At 36.2% G+C, this 22,545-nt stretch overlaps 1 protein-coding gene across 4 annotated transcripts; it reads right to left on the bottom strand.

Annotated features, from left to right (window-relative positions):
* Positions 1-519: 519 nt before the first annotated feature.
* Positions 520-21,946, bottom strand: LOC108995872. Of its 4 annotated transcripts, XM_018971512.2 has the most exons (14): positions 21,709-21,907; positions 21,322-21,454; positions 20,854-20,893; positions 20,162-20,427; positions 20,002-20,076; positions 19,853-19,914; positions 19,598-19,733; positions 15,700-15,796; positions 15,532-15,598; positions 13,554-13,652; positions 11,385-11,474; positions 4,434-4,588; positions 1,078-1,179; positions 520-980 (listed from the first exon to the last, which is right to left on the bottom strand). In XM_018971512.2, the coding sequence occupies exons 4-14, from the start codon at positions 20,406-20,408 to the stop codon at positions 830-832; spliced, it is 1,281 nt and encodes a 426-aa protein (XP_018827057.1). In that variant the 5' UTR covers positions 20,409-20,427; positions 20,854-20,893; positions 21,322-21,454; positions 21,709-21,907; the 3' UTR covers positions 520-829. The 4 variants fall into 4 exon arrangements, with proteins under 4 accessions (XP_018827057.1, XP_035547166.1, XP_018827055.1 ...); XM_035691273.1 differs by lacking the exon at positions 20,854-20,893 and having other exon boundaries at positions 19,856-19,914; positions 21,709-21,946; XM_018971510.2 differs by lacking the exon at positions 20,854-20,893.
* Positions 21,947-22,545: the final 599 nt, after the last annotated feature.

The following is a 22,545-nucleotide window of genomic DNA, read 5'->3' as shown; positions in this document are numbered from 1 at the left end:
GAGGAGAGAGATAGAATGTATTTGAAGAAAAAAAGATCTACGTCAGGTGTGAGGTGTAGGGTGAATAGTGATTAATCTATAGCAAAACTCTATTAGAAAAATTGTATTTCGTAAACAAATTTAATGAAATGCCATCTTGTGATAAGATGAAAGAATTGCATCATCCATATTCCTAGAACGCCTAATAATGTTCATTGTACTCGAGCGAAATGTACACTCATAAAATCGTATGCCTTTAAAAGCTTGTGTTTATATAAGCAGTTTTAATAACATGTCATCCTGTGATAAAATGGAAATATCATGTCATCCAAATTCTCCAAGTACCTAAGATATTTCATGTGACATGGGCACAGTGGACACACCGGTACGAGCGCAAACATACAGATTGAATCGCTCACATGAGAGAAATAGCTATAATGGCATACAAAATTCCTTTCCTGCAGTAGCATACTCGTACAAAGTTTTTCTATCAAGTATCCAACATATGAATCGCCGTGGCTGCACATAATTAGACAAAACTGTATACAAATTATTTGGAATTTGGCAAATAAACCATTTTTTTTTCTTCCCTTTCTTTGGCGATTTACACATACCAGCAACTTGTACAAAGCTCTATCACAGGGTAGGTCACAGACTTCTCGGAAGAGAGGGATTATTAAAACAAAGAGAGAGAAAAAATAGAAAGAAGGAAAAACAAAGAAAATGAAAACACAACTAAAATGGACCTTTGAAAGACAGCAATTGATAAATGTTAGTCCACCTGTTTTAAGATGGGCTTTCCATGTTTAAGGTTGCCCCTGTACCCTTGTGATCGGAAAAAACTTCATAATTATCTTCTTTCACCCTTGAGCTGGTTGGAGCCAGTTTGTCCTCTATTCATGTTCTCCTCGTTCCAAGAGGGGTCCACTGGAGGAAGTTGATATTCATCAGGTTTCAATGCCAAAGCAAAGTCAGGCAATGTTGGTGCCGTCTCCATGATTCTGCAATCGAGATTGGTTGATCAATATCAACCTTTTATCAATCAAGAATGATAAACAAAAAAAGCATCAAGGTTCTTATTTTGCAAGCAAGTCTTACCTCTCATAAGAGTATAAATCACGGTTTATCCGAACCTTGCTTGAAGTATCTTTTGGAATTTTCTCAGAAAGATACTTCATGGTTCCCCAAAGCGGCGGATTTCTGCACCAAGGATGGCAAGTGAGGTCACAAGAGACAACATTATTTCAAATCCAAATAAATCCCTCATTTAAAGAAATAAGTATAAAAATAAAAATGCCGGACACAATAACTACTTGCTGTCGTTACGAGAAGATCCCCACATATTAATTCCAGTATGAACATAGCTTCCACAATTTATGGGCTGTGTAAAAATGCAATAAGGTGATGAAAGTGGAATGTCCATAGTTCCATAATCTCACTGTAATGGGCATGCCAAATGTTATATTAACCCAAGGTCAGAATATTTTGTACAAACTTGTGTTAAAAATATAATATAAATAATTAAATCTACATCTTCTCATCAGCTTAAGCGTATGGCACAAGTGGGTTATTTAACTAGTATTAGAGCAAAAATCCTGAGTTCAAACTTTAGCTCTACACTCCACCACATTCATTAAATATCCCCCGTATTGGGCCCTTTATTAAGGGAGAGTCTAGTCTACATATGAAGGGAAGTGTTAAAGATATAATATAAATAATTAAATTACCTCTTCTCATCAATTTTGGGACAAGTGATTATTAGACAAATTAAAATCCTGTTTTTGATAAATAAAAGGACCCTAAATACGCAAATGCTGGCTAGACCACTACGCATCAACACCATATTCTGCAACAGTCTTAACCGTAAGATACAACCACATGAAACTGCTCACATTCCCCAAACTTGAAAGAAAAAGGCACCCAAGCACGTTCAATGATCCTAAGTACAACCTGTGTACAGAAGTCTCAAAAAGAGTACCTAACGTGCAATCTCAAGGACAGGGAAAAGAGTGAGATGAACTATTGTAAAAAGACAAAATAGAAAGGACCAGAAAACATGTAAACAATGATGAGAATAAACAGAAGCCTGCAAAATTACTTTCACAAGAAGTCAAATTATGGTAACTACTCATAGATTTGTGTGGCGCAGGAATAGTAATGCAAAAAGTACTATATGTAAGTGAGTTAGTATACCTTGAGTAATTATATAAAAAATTTAAACTTTTATAAAAGTATCAATACTAACAGCCTTATGGCCCTTATCTCCAAAATTTGGTTGATTACATTGATCTTCTCTCCCCTTACCCTAATTTGTTTTTCTAGTTTACTGATGAAAAACCTCACAAACTTTGCTCGAGTGGAGAGAATGACCAAAATCTCTTTACATAGTGTGCCAAAGTAACCCTGGCCATCAAGAGTCATAGCTTAATGGCTTTTTAACCTCAAATTCAATAACCTTTATGGATCCAACGATTACAAAACTAAAAAGCCATGAATTGAAAAAACCAAAAAGAAATTGTTAGGAAACTAAAAGACTATCTATGCTTGCAAAATTATATATTAGAATGGATGGATCCTGCTGACCCACCAGGTAGATTGGCATAAACAGAATTTTATATTCTGTAGCTAAGATATTCATAAAAACATTATTTAATTCACACATTTTTTTGTACATATATCTACTTGAGACTTGCCGCCCCATGAACAATAGTTTGACAAACCCAAAGGGCAGATGACTGATTTGCCCAGGTTCAGGACATACTTCCACATCATTAATGATTCATTAGTGTTATGGCAGCCTCTGCATTTGCCTAAGAACAATAGTTTGACAAACTCAAAGTTCAGGGCAGATGACTGATTTGCCCAGGTTTTGGACAGACTTCCACATCATTAATGATTTATTAGTGTTATGGCAGCCTCTGCATTTCCATTAGGCAAAAATATGATATGGCATGAGAAAACATTGGACAGCTATAATAAAATAAAATAAAATAAAAAACATTGGACAGCTACAACTTATCAAAAAAAAACATTGGACAGCTATATCTCTAAAGCCCGGTTTGGATACAAGAAGTATTTCATCTCATCTCATCTCATCATTACAACTTTTTCAAATTTTCACACAAAATATAATTAAAAATTCAACTTTTTCAAATCCCAAAATAATAATAATATTAAAAAATAATATTCTAACAATATTTTATTTAACTTTCAACTTTCATTCTCAACTCATCTCATCTTAACTTACTATCCAAACAGCACCTAAAGTAAACCATCTATGTTTAGCTAATTTCCCTTGTGTCCCATAGTTCTACGCTCCAATATGGATCATCTCCAACTTGTGATGCGATTTTCAGCAAGTCTATGCCTCCCTCCCTCCGCACCACATTTAACCATATCAGTTTTTTTAAAATAAGTTGGAGCTCAAATACTACGGATGTAGCTAAAATAAACCTAAGAATAGCAAATTTAAATAAGACAGACATTAAGCCTACTTTGGACCTTACATGATAAATTATATCATGCGTCAGCTGTCTAGATATTTTATGTTTTCTCCTTTTGAAGAATAACTTGGATAGTTTGATCATCTTATAATCCGTAAATCCTATTAGTCAATCGAGTTAGTATTTCCCAGGATTGTGGCACGGGCTCTATCAGTGGCTGATCAAAAGTCTTTTTATAATTTTGTTTTTTTTTTTTAGTTGATTCCGACTAAGATTTTTTTTTTTCTTTTTTGAAGAATGTTTTTTTTTTTCTTTTTACTCAGGAATCCTAGTCTTTGTCAGGAAAGGAAGATCACTAGCAGCTTATTTAAAGCTATGTAACATGTTACTTATAATAAGATTTTTAGCAGCTACCAGTGCTTTTCAAAGGTGTGATTGCCTTGTTTTCCACTGTAATTGCCTAGGAAACCTTGGTGTGATTGCCTAGGTTTTATTTCTTCTTTTTCTTTCCTTCTTCTTAAGAGTCTTGGAAAACCAGACCTCATTTTAAACCTTCAAAATCTAAAAGTTCACCAGCAGAATACTTATCAAAAACAAAAAAATTCACCAGCAGAATTACAAATAAAACTTCTTGTTTACCTACCAGAAAAAAATCACAAGCAAAACTCCTACTCAACTAAAACCCAACATACTTAGATTTATTTCACATCAAACAAAAGAAATCCTGAATAGCCTTACAGATCACAAGAAAGTATGTTCGAGATTTTTAAGGATAAATGGAATCGTAGAAAAATCAACATGATTATTAACCTACAACTAATGATTTCAAAAACTCCCACAGATGACAAGAAAATACGTTCTAGGCTTAGAGAAGAAAAACTCCCACAACAATTCAAAAGGTAGTAAATGATTTACTGACTGTTACTTCATAAATTTATTTCCAGAGAATCAATCTTGGTTTTTTCCCCTTTCATTCCTTTTTGCTGAAAGAAAACAGGAAATTCTAATTACCTGGACAGAGGAGGAGCTGTACTAAAAGCCTCACTCGCCTTCTTACTTTCTTTGAAATATTCATCTGCCGCTTGCAAAGCAGCTACAGCCATCCCATGGGATTTTTCAGTATTTCCCTCATCAAGGATTAAACCATGATAATAATATGCTGCAGCCTAGATAATTATGGAAAAACAAAAAAAATAAGCATGTTTCTTTCAACTGTGTAACAAATTCAGCACTCAAAAAATAAATTATATACTTAATATCATTTTAGGCTGTAACCAATAATGCTGAAATTTTGTGGTATGCCCTATGCAGATGTCAAATTGTATAGACCGAAATAATCAGGTAACACAGTAAATCTTGAACACGCAGATTTATATTGTTCAAAAACATTTTACTGCACCGCAACAATTGAAAATATCATTAAATATTAGCTTCAAAACTCAACCATTTCACTTTCCAACCAGTGGATGATTCTGAAAGAAACCTGGACTGACAAGGAAATAAAGACTAGAGCTAAACAGGGTAATAAAGCTGCAAGGTGCATACAGACCAGTAAGTTATTGGAACTGTGCAAATCATTAAGCAGGTTCAAACCCCTAACTTTAGCCCTGGTGAAATGCCAATAATTCTACACTTTTAAAAGGGGAGAAAGAGAAGAAAGATACACAACCCTGGTTAATTCGTTGCCAATAATAATCCTGATGAGCAACTAATGATGGTAAATTAATTTTGTCCCCATATGGAACATCCATTCTGCAACGCAAACACTTAACTTCACATACAACTATTCGCAATTGAGCACCATCAAATCGACAGTCCATGTCCTTAAGGAATGCAACAAGGATCTGTGCCCAGGGACACCTGGCCTAAATCTACATATGTATACTTAGTGGTATAGGAGAAAATAGACTGCATCAACAATTCACCAGCTAATATAGAAGATGAATGAGATTGAGCTGAGAATTTCATGACTGAAATATTTAGCAAGTTATTTAAAAGAAGATTCTTGAGACGTCCTAAAGTACCAAAAAAGAGGAATATTAGACAGGATCAACCCTTACTAAGTCAAATTTTATATTTTAAATGGGAGGTTTCTTTCTACGGATATGATTGTCATAAATAAATCACCAATTTTGTTTTCCTTGGGCTGAAATAAATGTTAGGCATCCAATATCAAAAGATTAGGCTTCACTTTATTGCTTTGTGCTATTTGTATTCCCAACACCACACAGTGTTACTAGACTGGCTTTGATACCATGGAGCAGTTTGGAATCATTATAAAACTTAGTTTCAACTGGAAAATAACATATGTGACACTCATATAACTCTATCATAACTCACCCTTTTTTTATATAAATTTTATTGAGTAAATAGGCATAGCCGAAGTACACAGGAGGTATACAACCAGCATACACCTAGTTACAAAAATCAGAAGAGTGATACAAGAAAATCATTAAAGCAAGCTCCATTAAAAACACGAGATGAAGCCCAAAGAAATAAAGTATGGAATAAGAAGCTTCTAAGCTCATCCGAAGAACGCTCCTTATCTTCAGAACTCTAACCATTCCTTTCAATCCATAGGCACCACATGATACATTCCTTTCAATCAATAGGCACCACATGATATATAGAGGAATCATTTTCCAAACATCCGCATTTAGTGAGTTAGCCTTACATTGTTGCCAACAAGCAAACAAATCAACCACCCTCTTGGGCATCACCCAAGCAATACCCATTCTATTAAAGATCTCCCCTCATAACATCCTTACCACCTCCCAGTGAAGTAAAAGATGATCCACCGACTCCCCACTCCTCTTACACATATAATACCAATCTGTTACAACGAGACCCCTCTGTTATCCATAGTCAAGAATTTCCCTAGGGATGCAGTCCAAACAAAGAAAGCAGTCTTAGGCGGCACCTTACTTTTCCAAATACACTTCCAAGGGAATGAAGCATAATTTTGACTATGCAAAGCCTTATACAAAGATCACACATTACTTTTCCAAATACACTTCCAAGGGAATGAAGCATAATTTTGACTATGCAAAGCCTTATACAAAGATCACACAGTAAACTTCCTACCCCAAGTATACATCCAAAGCATCCTGTCCACATTATTATCAATATGTACAGTATACAATAAACTGAAAAAATCAGAAATAGCTTCAAATTCCCAATCATTTACAGGTCTAATAAAACGAACATTCCACTGTGGGGAACACTAGAACAATCCAATAACTCAAACACCGAAGCCTCTTGATCAAGAGCCAATCGAAAGAGAGAAGGAGACATGGTCTTAAGAGCTAAATCACCACACCAAAAGTCATGCCAAAATCTGATTCTGGATCCATTGCCAATTGCAGAACTAATAAATCGAACAAAGGCCTCCCATCCATTTCTAATATTCTTCCACAAACCTACACCATTCGCACTTCTCACTTCATTCGAACACCAACCCCCTCGCAAACTCCCATACTTCAGTTCAATAATAAACTTCCATAAAGATTCCCCTTCCTAATGGCACCCCCAACCATTTCCCAAGGAGTGCCTTATTAAAAATCTTCAGATTTTGAATTCCCAACCCTCCACTAGATATTGGTGTACATACCTTATTCCACATAACTAGATGGAACTTAGTCTCCTCTCCAATTCCTCCCCACAAAAAAGCTCAAAACATCTGCTCAATTCAATTAGCCACACTTGCCGGCAAAGGAAAAAGGGTTAAAAAAAAATAAGTGGGAAGATTAGAGAGTGCATTCTTATTTTATTCTTTTTATTGGCAACGGGTGTCTGAGAACAAAGTCCCTACTAATTCAAGGGGTGCACAGGCCCTCGGCAAGGAATTTCCCTCAAGTGCACCTTGAGTAATTCAAGGGGAGTTCCCCCAATCTGATGGCCCCTAGAAATTGTTTGCACCGAAGAGGATTTGACCTTAGACCTAGAGGGAGCATACCACCAAGACCAAGGTTTTTACCACTTGAGCCAACCCCTAGGGTGTAGTCTTAATAAGAGTAGTTCTTCCCCCTATCAATAAATACAGCCTTTTCCAGCCAGTCAATCTCCTCTCAATTTTCTCCACAACCCCATCCCAAATAGCCTTGGCCTTGAAGGAAGCCCCAAGTGGGAGACCCAAGTATTTCATTGGAAAATAAGCAACCTTGCAGCCCAAAATACTTGCCAACCTTCTAATGTTCCTAACTTCGCCCACTGACACCATCTTAGACTTCCTGAGGTTCACCTTAAGACTAGAAACGGCTTCAAAGCAAATCAAGAGAGCCTTCAACACCGGCATATGACTAGGATTTGTATCACAAAACAATAATGTGTCATCAGCAAAGAAGAGATTGGAGACATTAATAAAACCAATATTAGTGGTTCCCACTGAGAAGCAAGATAGAAATTCCGCATCAACCGCCGCCTTCAACATCCAACTAAGTGCATCCATAACAATCACAAAAAGAAAAGGGGACACTGGACCCCCTTGTCTCAATCCATGTGTGTTGTTGAAGAAACCAGCAGGGGTACCATCAACCAAAACAGAAAACCAAACAATGGTAACACAATGTTCAATCCACATACACCATCTCTCCCCAAAACCACACATCTCAAGTTTAAAAAAATTAAAAATAAAAAAATTCCCAATTCATATGGTCATAGGCCGTCTCCATATCCAACTTGCATAAAATACCTAGCACTCTTGTTCTCAATTTACTCTTTAAACATTCATTTGCAATAAGAACCGAATCAAAAATATGTCACCCCTTAACAAAAGCATTTTGAGGTTTTGAGATTATCTTCTCCATAATTGTACTCAAACGATTAGCAAGTACCTTTGATTTACAAGGCTAATGGGACAAAAATCCTTGACATCCATCGCGCCCGCCCTTTTAGGAATGAGTGCTAAAATGTCATATTTAGGCATTTCTCAAATTTGTTATAAGAAAAGAATTCCTGAAAAACTCTCATAATATCTCCCTTCACAATATCCCAACACTCCTGAAGAATTCCATGGAAAAGCCATCTGATCCAGGGGCTTTGTCTCTAGCCATCCCTCTAACCACATGGTCCACCTCGCCCTCCCCAAACGGTCTCTCCAACCAATTTGCACTCAAGATGTCAAAAGTCTCAAAAACCAGCCCATCAAGTTTTGGTCTACACGATTGTTGTTCTGATAAAAGTGTCTCGTAATAATGAACCACATAATTCTTAATATTAGCATGATCGTCAATCACACAACCTTCCAAATGGAGCATCTCAATGGCGTTGTTTCTACAATGAGAGTTGGCAACCCGATGAAAAAACTTTGTGCAATGATCATCTTCTTTTAACCAAAGAGCCTGAGATGTCTGCCTCCACGAAATCTCCCCCATCAAAATCAGCTTTTCAAGATTAGCAGTCACTGAAGTTTTCCTACTCAACTCCTCTTCCAATAAACCCCCTATATCAGCCCTCTCCTCCAACCTATGCAACTCCTCAAAGAGGAACTTCCTTCAACAATCAACTTTCCCAAAAACCTCCACATTCTATTTCTTCAAATCATTCTTTAAAGCTTTAAGCTTACTTGCCAATATAAAACTCCCAATATAAAACCAGGGTACAATAAACTGGTAAGAAGACCACCATTGTCTCACCATATCCACAAAACCATCAGCCTTTAACCACATTTTAAACTTAAAATACTTGTGACCCCTATGAATACCCCCACATCCAATATGATAGGAAAATGGTCCAAACATACCCTTGACATTCTTTTCTGAAGCCTTCCAAAAAAAGAGAAACAAGAAATCTATCCAACCTTGGCCAAGCTCGGTTGTGAGACCATGTGAAAGCACCCCTCACCAGAGGCAAGTCCAATAACTCTAGATCTAAGATAAAATCAGAAAAATCAGCCATAGCAAGATCAAACCAAGTCTCCCCCAACCTCTCACTTGGAAACCAAGTCACGTTGAAATCCCCTCCAATACACCATGGCATATCCCACCAAGTATAAACCCTAGCAATCTCATCCCACATAAGCCTTCTACTAGGCCCATAAACGCCCGCAAAAGCCCACTCAAATTCATCTTCCACTTTCTTGAATAAACAAGCCACTGAGAATTCCCCAATACACTCCTCTATTAGTTCCACAATCCTCTTATCCCACATCACAATGACTTCACCAGAGGTAAGGAAAACCCATCCGCCTAAGGACATCCCCATAAACTTCTGATAATCTTCCAATCGAAAAATTGCAACTTTGTTTCCTAAAAACAAATCACATCAACCTTCCATTGACGAAGTAAATTTTTTATACCAAGGCGCTTATTAAGGTTATTTAGCCCCCTAACATTCCAAGATAGCATCTTGGGCTTCATTAATTTGAATTTGAAACCCTCCCCTTATTCCTTACTCGACTTAAGACTCCCCTCCTTTGCATCATAATTTATTGTGCTAGTAAGCCTATTCAATTCTATATTTTTTCAATACTGATTTCGAGGACGAATAATGACCCTGTTCAATGGCAAAAAGGCCCTAAACTAGTCAAATCCCAAGAACTCTTGACTTTCTTGGACCTTCTTAAGCACCCATTTTGAAAAGCACCCAACCATACTCACACCTGGGAGCAGAGTACATAAAGGCATAGGATCATCACCTACCTTCTCCCTTTCACTATGAATACAGTCCATACTCTCCATATCCCTTACAACCATCGTCATCTCAGCAAACCTCTGATTGTTCCCCATCAGCGAATAATCATCCTCCACCAATGAGTTAAGATGATAATCCTCCTCTTCACGCAAAGCTAAATCACACCCAAAAACACTCTCATAGCATCCCTTAAGATTCCCAAGATTTGAGTGAGGAGAGGGACAAACCTCACCGTCACTCTATCCCAAGAGACACCTCCAGCCGAGAAAATACTAGGAGAACAACCGTCGAGACCTCGAAAGCAGCCATCGGCGAACAAACCGACGACAAGATGCTAATCCCAGGGATATAAACAACTAGTGAACTCTTCTATGTTAACCCCAATGCCGGAGGAGCTACCATCGATGGTTGGTTGATATCAATCGAATTCAAACCCAAGATAGACCCGGAAACGTTCTTAACCCGCCACATCGACATGGGTCGGGTTGTCTTTTTATTTTCCTTTATCCAGTTCACTGGATTTGGGCCTCTTAAGTAATCCAGGGCATTACATAGTAGGAAAAATATAGGTGCATTTCAAGATTCTATATTTCTACCATTTCATCCTTAAGCTCGAGCATCCTTAAGTTCATCAAATGAACACTTGGCAATTACTATCGGCCTTAGTCATGGTATTCAAGTACCTCTGATATAATTCAGTCAAAATGTATACTCATATAACCATATGATTTATACTATAGGTTCTCCAATGTTGTGATGTAGACCAACTTTTAAAATCAAAATTCATTATCTATTACACAAATTTCATCCATTCCAAGATATATTAGAGGTTTGTAATACATTTCAACAACATTCACTATCCATTCCTTACGGTAATCATTTCTCTTTTCTAATCATATAAACAGTTCAATTTAAAAAAAAAAAAATTATTTTGCTCATTATGAACCAATTTTCCTTCGAATTTGAGCTTGTGAGCCATTTGAGTCTAAATCCTATCATGAACTTGTAAGTTGGATGGTCAATTTCAAAGGCCTGTTTCTTGCCTCATAAAGTTTCAAGATCCAAGTGAGAACCTTTTCCAAATGAGCTTAATAGCCTCTAATTCACTTGAATTCTATATGTATGTCTAACAAACTATGCCTCGAGACTCAAGAGTTCAAGTATTTTTCCATTCATATCCAATAACTTAGAAGTGAGATTTTATTTTCCCTACGGAGGTTTAAAACCATACAATCTAAACAAGAAGAAGAGATAAATATTGAACACCAGAGAGAACTGAGGATTACAACAAGACCGAAAGACTATAATTAGACAAACAAAATAATAAGCTACCTTTGCTTCAACATATTTCCACTTCACAAAGAGTCGATGCTTTTCCCCCCAGCCATTTGCTAATGGAAGGTTCATTATGTTATCTTGAGCCTGCAAAGGGAAAAGCATGAATTAAAGCAACATATACTCCAAAGTGACCAATTGTGCCTTCTTTCAAAAACAATATTTTAATGAGTACTCACATAAATATGAGGGACAACGTGGGTGATCAAGAATCATTTTGGAAAGATATGTTATCGCTATAGAACTAACAAAATATCTAAAATTCAACTATAACAGGTTCCTAAGTTAGCAACCACAAAATTTTAAATTTATCATCACTATCACACATAATGAAGAGAAAACAACTACGATCACCCAATATTCAAGTAAACAAGGAGTATGTATAACTACATATCAAATTAGCATTACATATACGATCTCATTGGTAAATGAAGAAAACAATGAGTTGGAAAAATTGTTGCCACGAGAAATTCACACCTACAACTCAACAAAAAGTTCTATTGTTTTTGGACAAGTTTCCAAGAGAAATAAATGAATAAGAAGGCAATACAACTAAGTGACTAGACAGCAGAAAATCACACATTCGCTACTGCTTTCAGATATAATAGTAAGCATTAGATACCAAAAGAATCAGAGATGCTAATTAAAATGATCATTCTAGAGGGAAAAGTATTTTTCATTGGTTACCATAACTTGTTGTAAGGGTTAACTTCATTTGTGAAAACTGTAAACCAATTAATCAAACCAATTTCAGCTCAATACGTCAGATTTTTTAAAACTTCTAAACAATCCTTTCCTATGGAAAGAATCTAGATACAACACCAGCTCGATCTCAAACTCCTAAATTGAGAAAAACGCATCTAACAATACCACCACGCTTTATCCCAGGGGTAGGGATTCAGAACCACTTTTGCCTGACATATAGCCTTCTCATCCAATGTTCTCTTTACACTTGTGCTTTGGCATGCTATAAAGCTGAAGCGTGATAGTACCGACTTAATTAAGTTTCCAGCTTCATTGCACACACTCACAAACCAATTCTGTGTGTGTGTGTGTGTGTGTGTGTCTATGGTAGGTTCGTTTATTGAAACTTCTACAAACCTATCACTCCAACCCCATTCGTATCACCCTCTCTGAAAAGGGGGAACCAAATCACAAGCAGGTATACTTTAGCATTCTCAGAACCTGGCCATATGTAAGCCACCAGTATCAAATATTAAGAATAAAGTGTTATCTGAACAAGTCAAACAACCAAAATGGATGTAATCTGGACTTCACTGAATGTTTAATGGTGACTAGAAAGAAATGGGGGCCAATTCAGTTCCGCTTTCTCTGACATAAAACACTTTCTGTAATCAATTTTAGCACTACAAACAAGCCGAGTTCAACACAAGTTCAAAAGTTCATTTTTGAGCTCAAGACGAGCCATAGATCTCAACTCACTCTGCTTGACTAAAATAAATAACATGATCTTGAACTCCCGTTCTTTTTTGGATTATGCAATTCAAATCCACATGCTTACATTTTTTTTTTTTGTCGGTAAAGCCGCATGCTTACACTTGAACAACAGAAGACCATCTAAGATCCATTTGTCGATCCAGAAAACAAAAAAGAAGAAACAAATAAACGGAATTAAATTAATTTTATATATAATCACGTTCCAAAGAATATGTGCCTATACAAGCCTGGCCTTTGATTTTCCAAATCAGAACACATTTTTGCCAGCTTTATGCAGGCACCTATTGCACGTAAGTAACATATAATAATAGAAACTCCTATTCCCCAGTGGTGCCTTTGTTACTAATGAGTTTTCAAATGTCTTTATTAAACAAGGATGTTCCACACATTTATTATTCTGATGGGATCAGAACTGTGAGCTGAATTGATCAAGAGGGTGTGAAAGTAAAAGAGATCAGAATTCCTACCCAAAAAATAAAAGAAAAAGAAGAAACCCTTCTAACAAATGTTGCAGAAAAGAGGCTCTGATGGCATCCTGCCATGGATCAAAATTTAAGAACTGATAGATCATAGATTTTATAACTGCAAAAGCTGATAATTCACTAGAAAGAAATTTAACAGTCATACGTACAACCAAAAAACAAGAAACAACAGGAGCATGAAATTTTTAGGTCCATAATTAATAGTGAAAAGTTGATGTTTTCACACCTGTTGCCAGTACTTCACCATCTCACACGCAAGTCTTCGCTTTACTGCAAGAGTAGCTTTGGTGCTATCAATTGCCATTCCAAGTTGAGTGTCACCACCCTACAACAATCCATCAAAAATACCATCAATGCCAAAAAACAAAAGAGGGGAGGAAAAGGAAAAATGGAAAGTGCCAAGCCTAAGTGCGCACCAAGAGCAGTCACTGCAATTAAAAAAAATGCTGAAGATTACGACTATATCTAACCACTCCTCCCAGAATGCCACCTGGGTAGGACGAGCACCAGTATTAAAAGAAAAGTGCCTTTACAATACATATCTTCAAAAATTGAATCAATTTATTATCATTTTAAACAAGGTAATCATCTATTTATAGAGAAGTAGCCGAATATCCGAAGCAATCCACAAACTTAAGCTAGCATGGACAAAGGCTTAACCAATATTTCAACTCCCATCAAGGTCTAGTATACTCTGTATAACCCCATTTGACGTCCTGACCCAATAAAGCCAAAAAAAATCCAATAGAGAAAGCCATTACAGCCAGTTCAATGGAACTAGTAGAAACCCAATAGAGACACACGGCCCCAACCAGCTCAACAAACCAAAGACAGATCCAAGCGGCCAAGCATGTGGAGTCCAAGACCAGCAAAAGAGAAAATGTCAAGTGGACTTTATTTACTAGAAATGATAGATATTAATGTTGTTGTATATCCAACTTAATTACAACTTATGTAACTCTTTTTATTAGTGTTTTATCTAGGGGTGTAAGGAGTTCGGTCTAGACCAGAAAAACTGACCGGACCGAACTCCAGACCGGTCGGTCTCGGTCCCATAAATTGTGGACCAAAAAAATTTGGTCTAGTCCCGGGGTCTATAAATTTTGGACCGGACCGGACCGGACTAAACTCCAATATATATTTTTAAAATATTTTTAATAATTTAATATATTATTTTTATATGGTAATTATATAAGTTAATAATGTGATTTTTATCTAATTTATTATCATTGACCATATAAAATATTTTTTTTAATGAGTTAATTACATAATCCACATTAATAATTCACTTAATTTTAATTTAGTAATTTAAATAAAAAAAAATTTATTAATTTATTTGAAAAAAAATAAAAAATAATTGGGCAGTCCGGTCCAGTCCCTAAGGATGTTCAGTCTTGTCCAGTCCGAGGAAAATGATGGACAGAAATCACCCCCTAGACCGGACCGATTTACACCCTTAGTTTTATCACTCAATAGTTTTTTTTGGGGGGCGGGAATTCAAGAGTTTACCATATATAACAAGTAGCTTACATTCTCAACGCATTTGCTAAATATCAAGACAATCAGAGATTAAAAAAGATTCCCAACTATAAAATATGTGCAAACCTACATTTTATTTTTTATTAAAAAAAAAACGAAAACAAAAAAGTGACTTGATTTAATGCAACACAAGCATATGGAAATCAAATTATCAAACTGTCGGTGTAACATATAACAAAGTGCTATACCAACTAAGTACAACTTGATCCTATCCCATTGCGAGTAGTTTGTTCTTCTTGAGAATTGAGAGATATTATAAAGCAAATATTGGCATGACATTCCAGCTCACACATTGGCATGACATTAAAGCAAACAGTAGCTTGATCCCATGACATGCACCCCACAGGCAAGAGCCAGATGAACCACTCCAGCTTTTGAGAAAAAAAAAATATATTAAATTTACTGGACAGCCTATACCTTATTTACAGCAACTATTTAGATATTATGAAAAGAGATATTTCTCATCTCTATCAGAAATATATGAAGTTATAAGTTTGAAAGCCTGAGCATGCCCTTTTTAATGCAATTATTATTGCTCATGACAAAGTAATATAAACACCCCCAACAATTCATGCATTTTAATGCAATTATTATTACTCCTGACAAAGTAATATAAACACCCTAACAACTCATCATCTAAGTCCATCCAAAGAACAAGTTTGCACCTGTCCTAATGCTTGCAGGCAAAGTGCTCGAAGAACTCCTTCTGCTAGGTCTACTGGAAGATTTCTCCTACAAGGGAACAACGGAAAAATAAGTAAGAATAAGCCTAGAAGTAACAACAATAACATATAGGAAGTTGCTATTAGTGCAATTCTTTCACCCATATAAACCTGAGTTCAGCAGGAAACTGTGGGAGAACATGCCGGACAGCACAATCTAGGTATCCTGCTGCCTTCAAGAAAATATCAATGGAAGCACGTCTATTCTCTGCCACCAAATAACCAAGTTGACATTTCTATATTAGGACGAGCAGAAATTAGAGAAGCAATGTGAACACAAAGGTAAAAATTGAATATGGAAGCATGAAAGCAGCATCTAAGGTCGCTAAGAGAGACCATCACATAACGAGTAATTCAACCAGCACAGAGATTTCTCACCAGGTGATAGAAATCATATATGACAGGAACATCCTATATCATTTTCAAACAGAAGATAACTAGGTACATTGACATCAAACCAGAAAAGGACTGCTAGATACATCACCAAACTAAAAGAGAAAAATGTTCCCTAAAGCATTGAAGATTATTCCTCACACTAGGAAACAAATTTAAAACAAGATTACCAACCAGGCAAAATTTTTAGTTGGGCTCAAATTAGTGTTTTCAAGTTTCAAAAAAAAAACTCCTGCTAGATGTAACAAGATTGACAATTTGACATAGTAACAGCTATGAATTAAGAAGAGGCCTTTTCTTCAATCTTCAACTGACCTATACCTCATCCAATCTGCTGCTAGAAAAATATATATATATATATTTATATTACTTTTCTTACATCATTTCATAAAACTATTGATACAAGCCAACAGGTAAGACACGATAGATTCAAATCTGTCAGTGAAAACATCTTGATTTTGGAGTATTGAGCTTTGTTTCACCAAATGACTAATTTATAAGTAATAACCAGTATGCATAATTCAATAGAAATAATCTTGGAGAAAAAATAATAACACCACCGCCAGTTGCCATGTAACAATCGAAGTAAAGCGCTAGACACATGCTCAATAACCCCAAAAAGATTGGTGCTGCACCCTAGTCCTAAGTTTGGATTAGACTTTAACCAGGGCCTGTGAGCCAGATTTTCCTAATCGGATTAAAATTCTATGATTTAAATTTTGTATATTGTTCTTGTTTGATTATGTGAATTTTTATGCGTTTTAAGTTTACATGGTTGAGAGTAGTTTATGATAAGCATGCAGTCCAGCCCACTGGACAGCTTGTGGTGCCACCTTGGTGCCCAATTTAATTTTTTATAGTTGACCTAGAAATATAAAGATGCAGAGATGCTGCTAACAACCTCAGATGACTTTAGAAGTAGAAGTCAAATCTGAGCATGTTAGCATTTGTTTTTCCAGAAGTTCATGAATTCCTCACAAGACATTAGAAGGGGTTGCTGTCAGCAACCACAAGTGGGCCAAACAGCCACTGTTTGGCGATCTACATGCATTCGAGCAAGTCTACACATACACACAGAGCATATAGAGAAGTTTAAGAATATAATATATGACCCAAAGTTAGCTTTTGTTCACCATCACTAGGTAGACAGCAAACAACATCATGGAGTATTGGTTCATACCTTAGTCAAATGATAGGAGGTTGAGTAGAGATTGGCATGGAATATGTACCTAACTTAATAGGCATTTGATTGACGTGCTTAGTTGATTCTCAAATCTAAGGAGATAAGGTAAGTGGCATGATCATAACCTTTATGTGTGCCATAATTATTCTGTTTTGCATGAAAAAGTGTTGATTATCTATGTTATGTACTGCCATGTTCATTGTCAACCCCTTTTCATGAACCATCGTTGAATTATGACAATGTTGTTTGTGGAAGCAAATTTATGACATGCTGATTTAGTTGTTTTTCTGGAATGGATGTCATGTCATGAAAATCACTCTTATGTATGTTATGCTTATTGATTGTCATAAATGGATGTCATATCACAATAACCATGTTTATGTTAATATGCCATGTTTAGTGCTATTCCATGAATATGAATATGAATGGCATACACATGAATATGAATATGACACGCCATGAACATCAAATAGTCAACATGTTCGCATGCATCATGATAAGAAAACTTTGATGCATGGCCTTGTGTTATTAGTGGATAAGCAAGCCACAAAACTAAGTGTGTTCCACCATATGTTATGTTATGATTTTGTGCAGTCAACGAACAATTGGGCCGATGCACACATGTCATGATGGCCACTATACAAGTGAAAGGTAAGATCAACAAGTCATGCATGGAACATATTAGATACATAGATTCGATCATTCACTCATCAATGTTACATGAATTGCCATGATTACTTCTTAAATTCCGTATATGTTACCATTGAATGGTCCACATCCTATATATAAGTATAATTTATGCATGAACATTTCCAAGGTTAAGTTAAATTATGTTTGCAGTATGATGTGACATTTACTAAGTCTTCAACTCACTTTTTTGTTTGTTTTTATGTTTTAATGTACCAGGTGATGATGATGTGGACATGTAGCAAGAGGGCCAAGAGTAGATTTTACTTTACCAGAGTTTTTACGTACATATATAACACTCCTAACCTACGGGAAGAGGTGTTACAACTGGTCAATTTGGAGTTTCTCTATCATCACTTATGAAACCCAATTTTACTAAGTAGCCAATGTGGGACTTAGTACCCGTGTTTACCTTTATAACCTACCAACTCTATGTGAGTTACTTATATTCCCAATATGGGACCAATATGGGACTTGGGTGTTTCAAACCCCCGCCCCCTTTCTAAATTCTTAATGTCCTCATAAAAGCCATATTATGCAATGCTCCAGTATCAAATGACTGGCCTTAATAGGTGGCTCTGATACCAAATGTAACGATCCAAGGAAAGCACTAACCACATTTGCGCCATAACTCCAAAAGACTAGTCAATTTGAAGCTTTCTATAATCACTTATAAAGCTCAAACCTAGTAAGTAGCTAATGTGGGACTTAGTAAACATGACTACCTTTATAACCTACCCACTCTATGTAATTTATTTATATTCTCCATATGAGACTGGGGTGTTACATGTCATCAATACCATGTCCAATATAGAATACGATGACTTATAACCATGCTGCTAAGAAACATAAAGGGAACATAACATAATATCTTTGTAAGGGAAATGAAAACCAAATTCCAGTGAAGGCTTTTCTATTTCCAATGTTTTGAATCGCTGCCAACAATTATTAGGTTTGGTTACATTATTTAATGGGTTTCCTAGCTATTGCCACATATATCCTTCTAGGCAGACTAATTAGCAAAACATGCAACTTGATTGGCAGCAAGATCTACTAGACAAAGATTACACAAATTCAGCTGATATGTCTTCTGCAGTGAACCAGTATTGTTAGTCTTGCAAATTGACAAAAAAGAGAGAACTTTATCTCCACTAAAAGGCTCAAAATAACTATATGAAAGATTTGGAATCACATGCCATACCCTATATGATGTGTAAGGGTAGGTGGTGTATGGGATCCCACATTGCTTAGGAATGAAAAGTTCTTGCTCTTTATAATGGTTCTAATGGAACTCCAATTGTATCATTGACTAATCCTTTTGGAGTATAAGCCAAATGGCTTGGGTCTTCAATTAGTGCGTTACAAATGGTATCAGGGTTTATCTTAACCAGAAATGTGAGACTTGAGCCGTACCACCTATGACGGACTCGCTCGAGGAGGAAATCGGGAATTTAAATAGGGGGAGATTGTGATACCCCATATGATGTGTAAGAGTATATGGTGTATGGGGTTCCACATTGCTTAGGAATGAGAAGCTCTAGCTCTTTATAATGGTTCCAATAGAGCTCCAATTATATCATTGACTAGCCCTTTTGGAGTATAAGTCAAATGGTTTGGGCCTTCCATTAGGGCGTTACACATGTTTCTCAATTATTATGATAGGCAATAAAGAAAAAGTTTAAAATAATAACAAACAGAATTAGAGATCACAATAACTCAAGCATAAAGTTTTCCAGTAAAAACTACCTTCTGATACCTTTGGCTGATAACCATCAGTAGACGTTCTTGGAAGAAGCAATAAATTGGCCTGTGATAATGATATTATTGCCATCAAATGCAAAACTGACAACACCTCGTACCAAGCATTAGAAATGGATGTTTCCTGCAAAAGTACCCACTCATATAAGAACCTCTTTTTTCCTCATGACTAGATGATGAAATGCAACTAGAAATCAAAGAGACTGTATGAATTTGTAGATTGATATATTAGTCCTGCACTACCACCTCTGCCTCATCCTCCTGATTTACCCATACAAATTGTACTTTGTATTGTAGCTGGCTTCCTGCAAATAACAGGAAAACAACACTTTTAGGACTTATTCAACATTTAACGCTTTATAATCAGAGGATGTCACTAATACAAGATTTACCATCTCTAACTAGTCCTAAAAGAACTGGCAAGTAATCTTCCAGAGCCTGCTGAAGATCGGCTAAAGTTGAACCTCCTACAAATAATAATATCATCCAATGCGTCAATGACTGAACTGGTATTTATGTGATCAAAGCATATCAAGTTTTTACATAACAAACCATGCTGGGTTTTTCTCCTCGTTCTTGTCACTGTAGGAGCTTCTTGACCAGCCATTACGACAATACGAGTTCTTAGAGCAGATAGGCGTTCCACTAAATTCTTGGTCAGGTGGTCGCCAAGTGACTGGGAGAAATCAACAGGTTTAGGAATCCGAAAACCAGGAACATATACTGAAACTTCTCCAATGTTTGCTGGCCTCCTTCTATTTCCACCAGCATCCTTTGGTGTTGACACCAGGCATCCCATATCCTGAAACTTATTGTATCTGTCAATCCAATAATGTGAAATAAATCAGCTTCAACACTATTTTCTTTTAACAGATACATACAAACAGTTGAACATGCAATGTGCCTCACAAAAAATACTGGTGATAAAGGGTGTTTAAGTAAGGTTTGAAAAACGTATGAAACACTCACAAGGAAGTAGACGATTAACAATAAGCAAGCCATAAAGATGACTAATTAAATGTCAACCAACAAAGCAGCAACAAAGCAGAAGTAGTAGGTTACTCACGAGCTGCATTGAAATGACTGATACTAGAACTATCTGTGCCTCTTTTGACAATGAGTGCTTTTTGGTAATTGATGTAATAAATTTGGGCCTTTGCGGTCCATTCCACAAATAGAATAGTTCTATGTCAATGACGTCTTTTCTATTTAAAGATAATAATAATTAAATTTGATCAACCCACCTTGTCCCCTATCAGACGGTCGACTGATTAGTCAAAACTTCTGATTATTTCCGCAAAAAAAAAAAAAAAAGAATTAGAGATTAGAAGAAGGGAAAGAATTATACATGGAAAGAAAGTGAATCACGAGGATGGCATGAGCTATGACAGTGTTACTTTTGACAAACTTTTGTTGTGACATCACGAGCTCTTCAAAAGTGTAATCCAGGCTTCATGGTGATTCAAACTTAAGGTAGGAATCCCCATTAAACCATCACTCGAGTTCAAAATCTCAAAGAAATGGAATTCAATAACAACTGGAATTAGAAAATCCCTACGACCCCCTCCAAGCGAAAAAAAAAAGGGAATAAAGGACTTCGAAACAAGCTCAAACAAGTGATAACTGAAGTAAAGAGCAATCCCTTATCGGATTACAAAGGGGAAAAAAAAAAAAAGTGTGGAGCAACACACAATAAAAATAAACATACGTACATATACGGATAATCTCGAGGAATTGCGGGCTCGCAACTTAAATTACAGAAGAAGTCCGGAATGAAAACCGGAATGCTCCCTTTGGTTGGTGAGAAGGAAAGAAGCGAATATCGAATTCCAGATTTTAGCTAATCTGAGAGCAAAAAAAAAAAAAAATCAGCAAAAGCCGGAGGGAAAAGTACAAAAGAGAGAGAACCACAATCCTTCCCGGAATTTAGCAAAATAAAACTGTTGAGCTTCACTGTTTAATTCGAGAACACCGAAACAAAATGTGGAAAAAACAAAAATATAAAAAAAATCCACAGTGTTCGTACTGTTCTTCAGAGGAACGGAACCAGTTTCGAATCATTCAGAATTGAAGCTAACGAAATGGAGGTGAAGCCTTACCATCAACAAGACCCTTGTGTTACCAATAGAAAGAAGCAGAGCCAATAAGAGAGCCCTAAAAGTCGAAGAATTTCACAGCCTCCTTGCAGAAAAGTTAAATCTTCATCGCACGCGAATTCAAAACTTCCAATTCAAGGAAGAGAGATAGAGAGAGAGAGAGAGAGAGAGTCTAGGAATGTTCGAATTGAAATGATTCGGTTTTTGGAGTATAGTTTTTTTTTTTCGAATGGTTCTATATAAAATAACTGTTACGTCACTATGTCTCATTTTACAGACCATATCATTTAATTTCATCTCATCTTATTTAATTATTATAATTTTTAAAAATTTTTACATAAAATATAATAAACAATTCAACTTTTTCAAATTCTAAAACAAAAGTTCTATTAAAAAATTATATTCTAACAATATTTTATTCAACTTTTAACTTTCATCTCTATAACTAAACGAGGTGTTAACGTCATATTTTCGCACGCCTTTGAGCCAAGTTCTGACAACTCAGGTCTTCGGTAATGGACTTGCAAAAGATTGAGAGAAATACAACTTAGAGAGGGCGGCTTAGGGGCCAGGTAACCTCCGATACTAAAGTTAGTAAGTAATTTTGAAAGTTTGTAAATAAGTAAATGAGTATGGAAATCAGAAAGCTTTTTAGAACCTAGAGCTGGCTATTTATACTATGGTCTATGGGAGGGTGCAAATAGTTTTTTTCTCCACAACGTTCGTGCCTTCCTCTTTGTATTTACTGTCAGACATTTTTTAATGCGATGTGGCACTACGTTGGCTCCATAAATGTAGCATGTAATTTAGCAGCAATGTTATTAATGTAACGTGGTTTCC

The sequence above is a fragment of the Juglans regia genome, chromosome 6, assembly GCF_001411555.2.
Source record: "Juglans regia cultivar Chandler chromosome 6, Walnut 2.0, whole genome shotgun sequence".
NCBI classification, from domain to species: domain Eukaryota; kingdom Viridiplantae; phylum Streptophyta; class Magnoliopsida; order Fagales; family Juglandaceae; genus Juglans; species Juglans regia.
The sequence above is the reverse complement of the archived record's forward strand: the minus strand, read 5'-3'. Positions and strand labels throughout refer to the sequence as shown.

What these genes read in the sequence shown, in the direction of transcription:
- LOC108995872 (XM_018971512.2), bottom strand. Translation starts at nt 20,408, where the DNA reads ATGGGATGCCTGGTGTCAACACCAAAGGATGCTGGTGGAAATAGAAGG. An exon ending in TCAGCCAAAGGTATCAGAAG is followed by an intron (nt 15,797 to 19,597) that starts GTAGTTTTTACT and finishes ATTTGGTGGCAG; the next exon opens with AGAATAGACGTGCTTCCATT. An exon ending in ACAGCTCCTCCTCTGTCCAG is followed by an intron (nt 1,180 to 4,433) that starts GTAATTAGAATT and finishes TCCTTGGTGCAG; the next exon opens with AAATCCGCCGCTTTGGGGAA.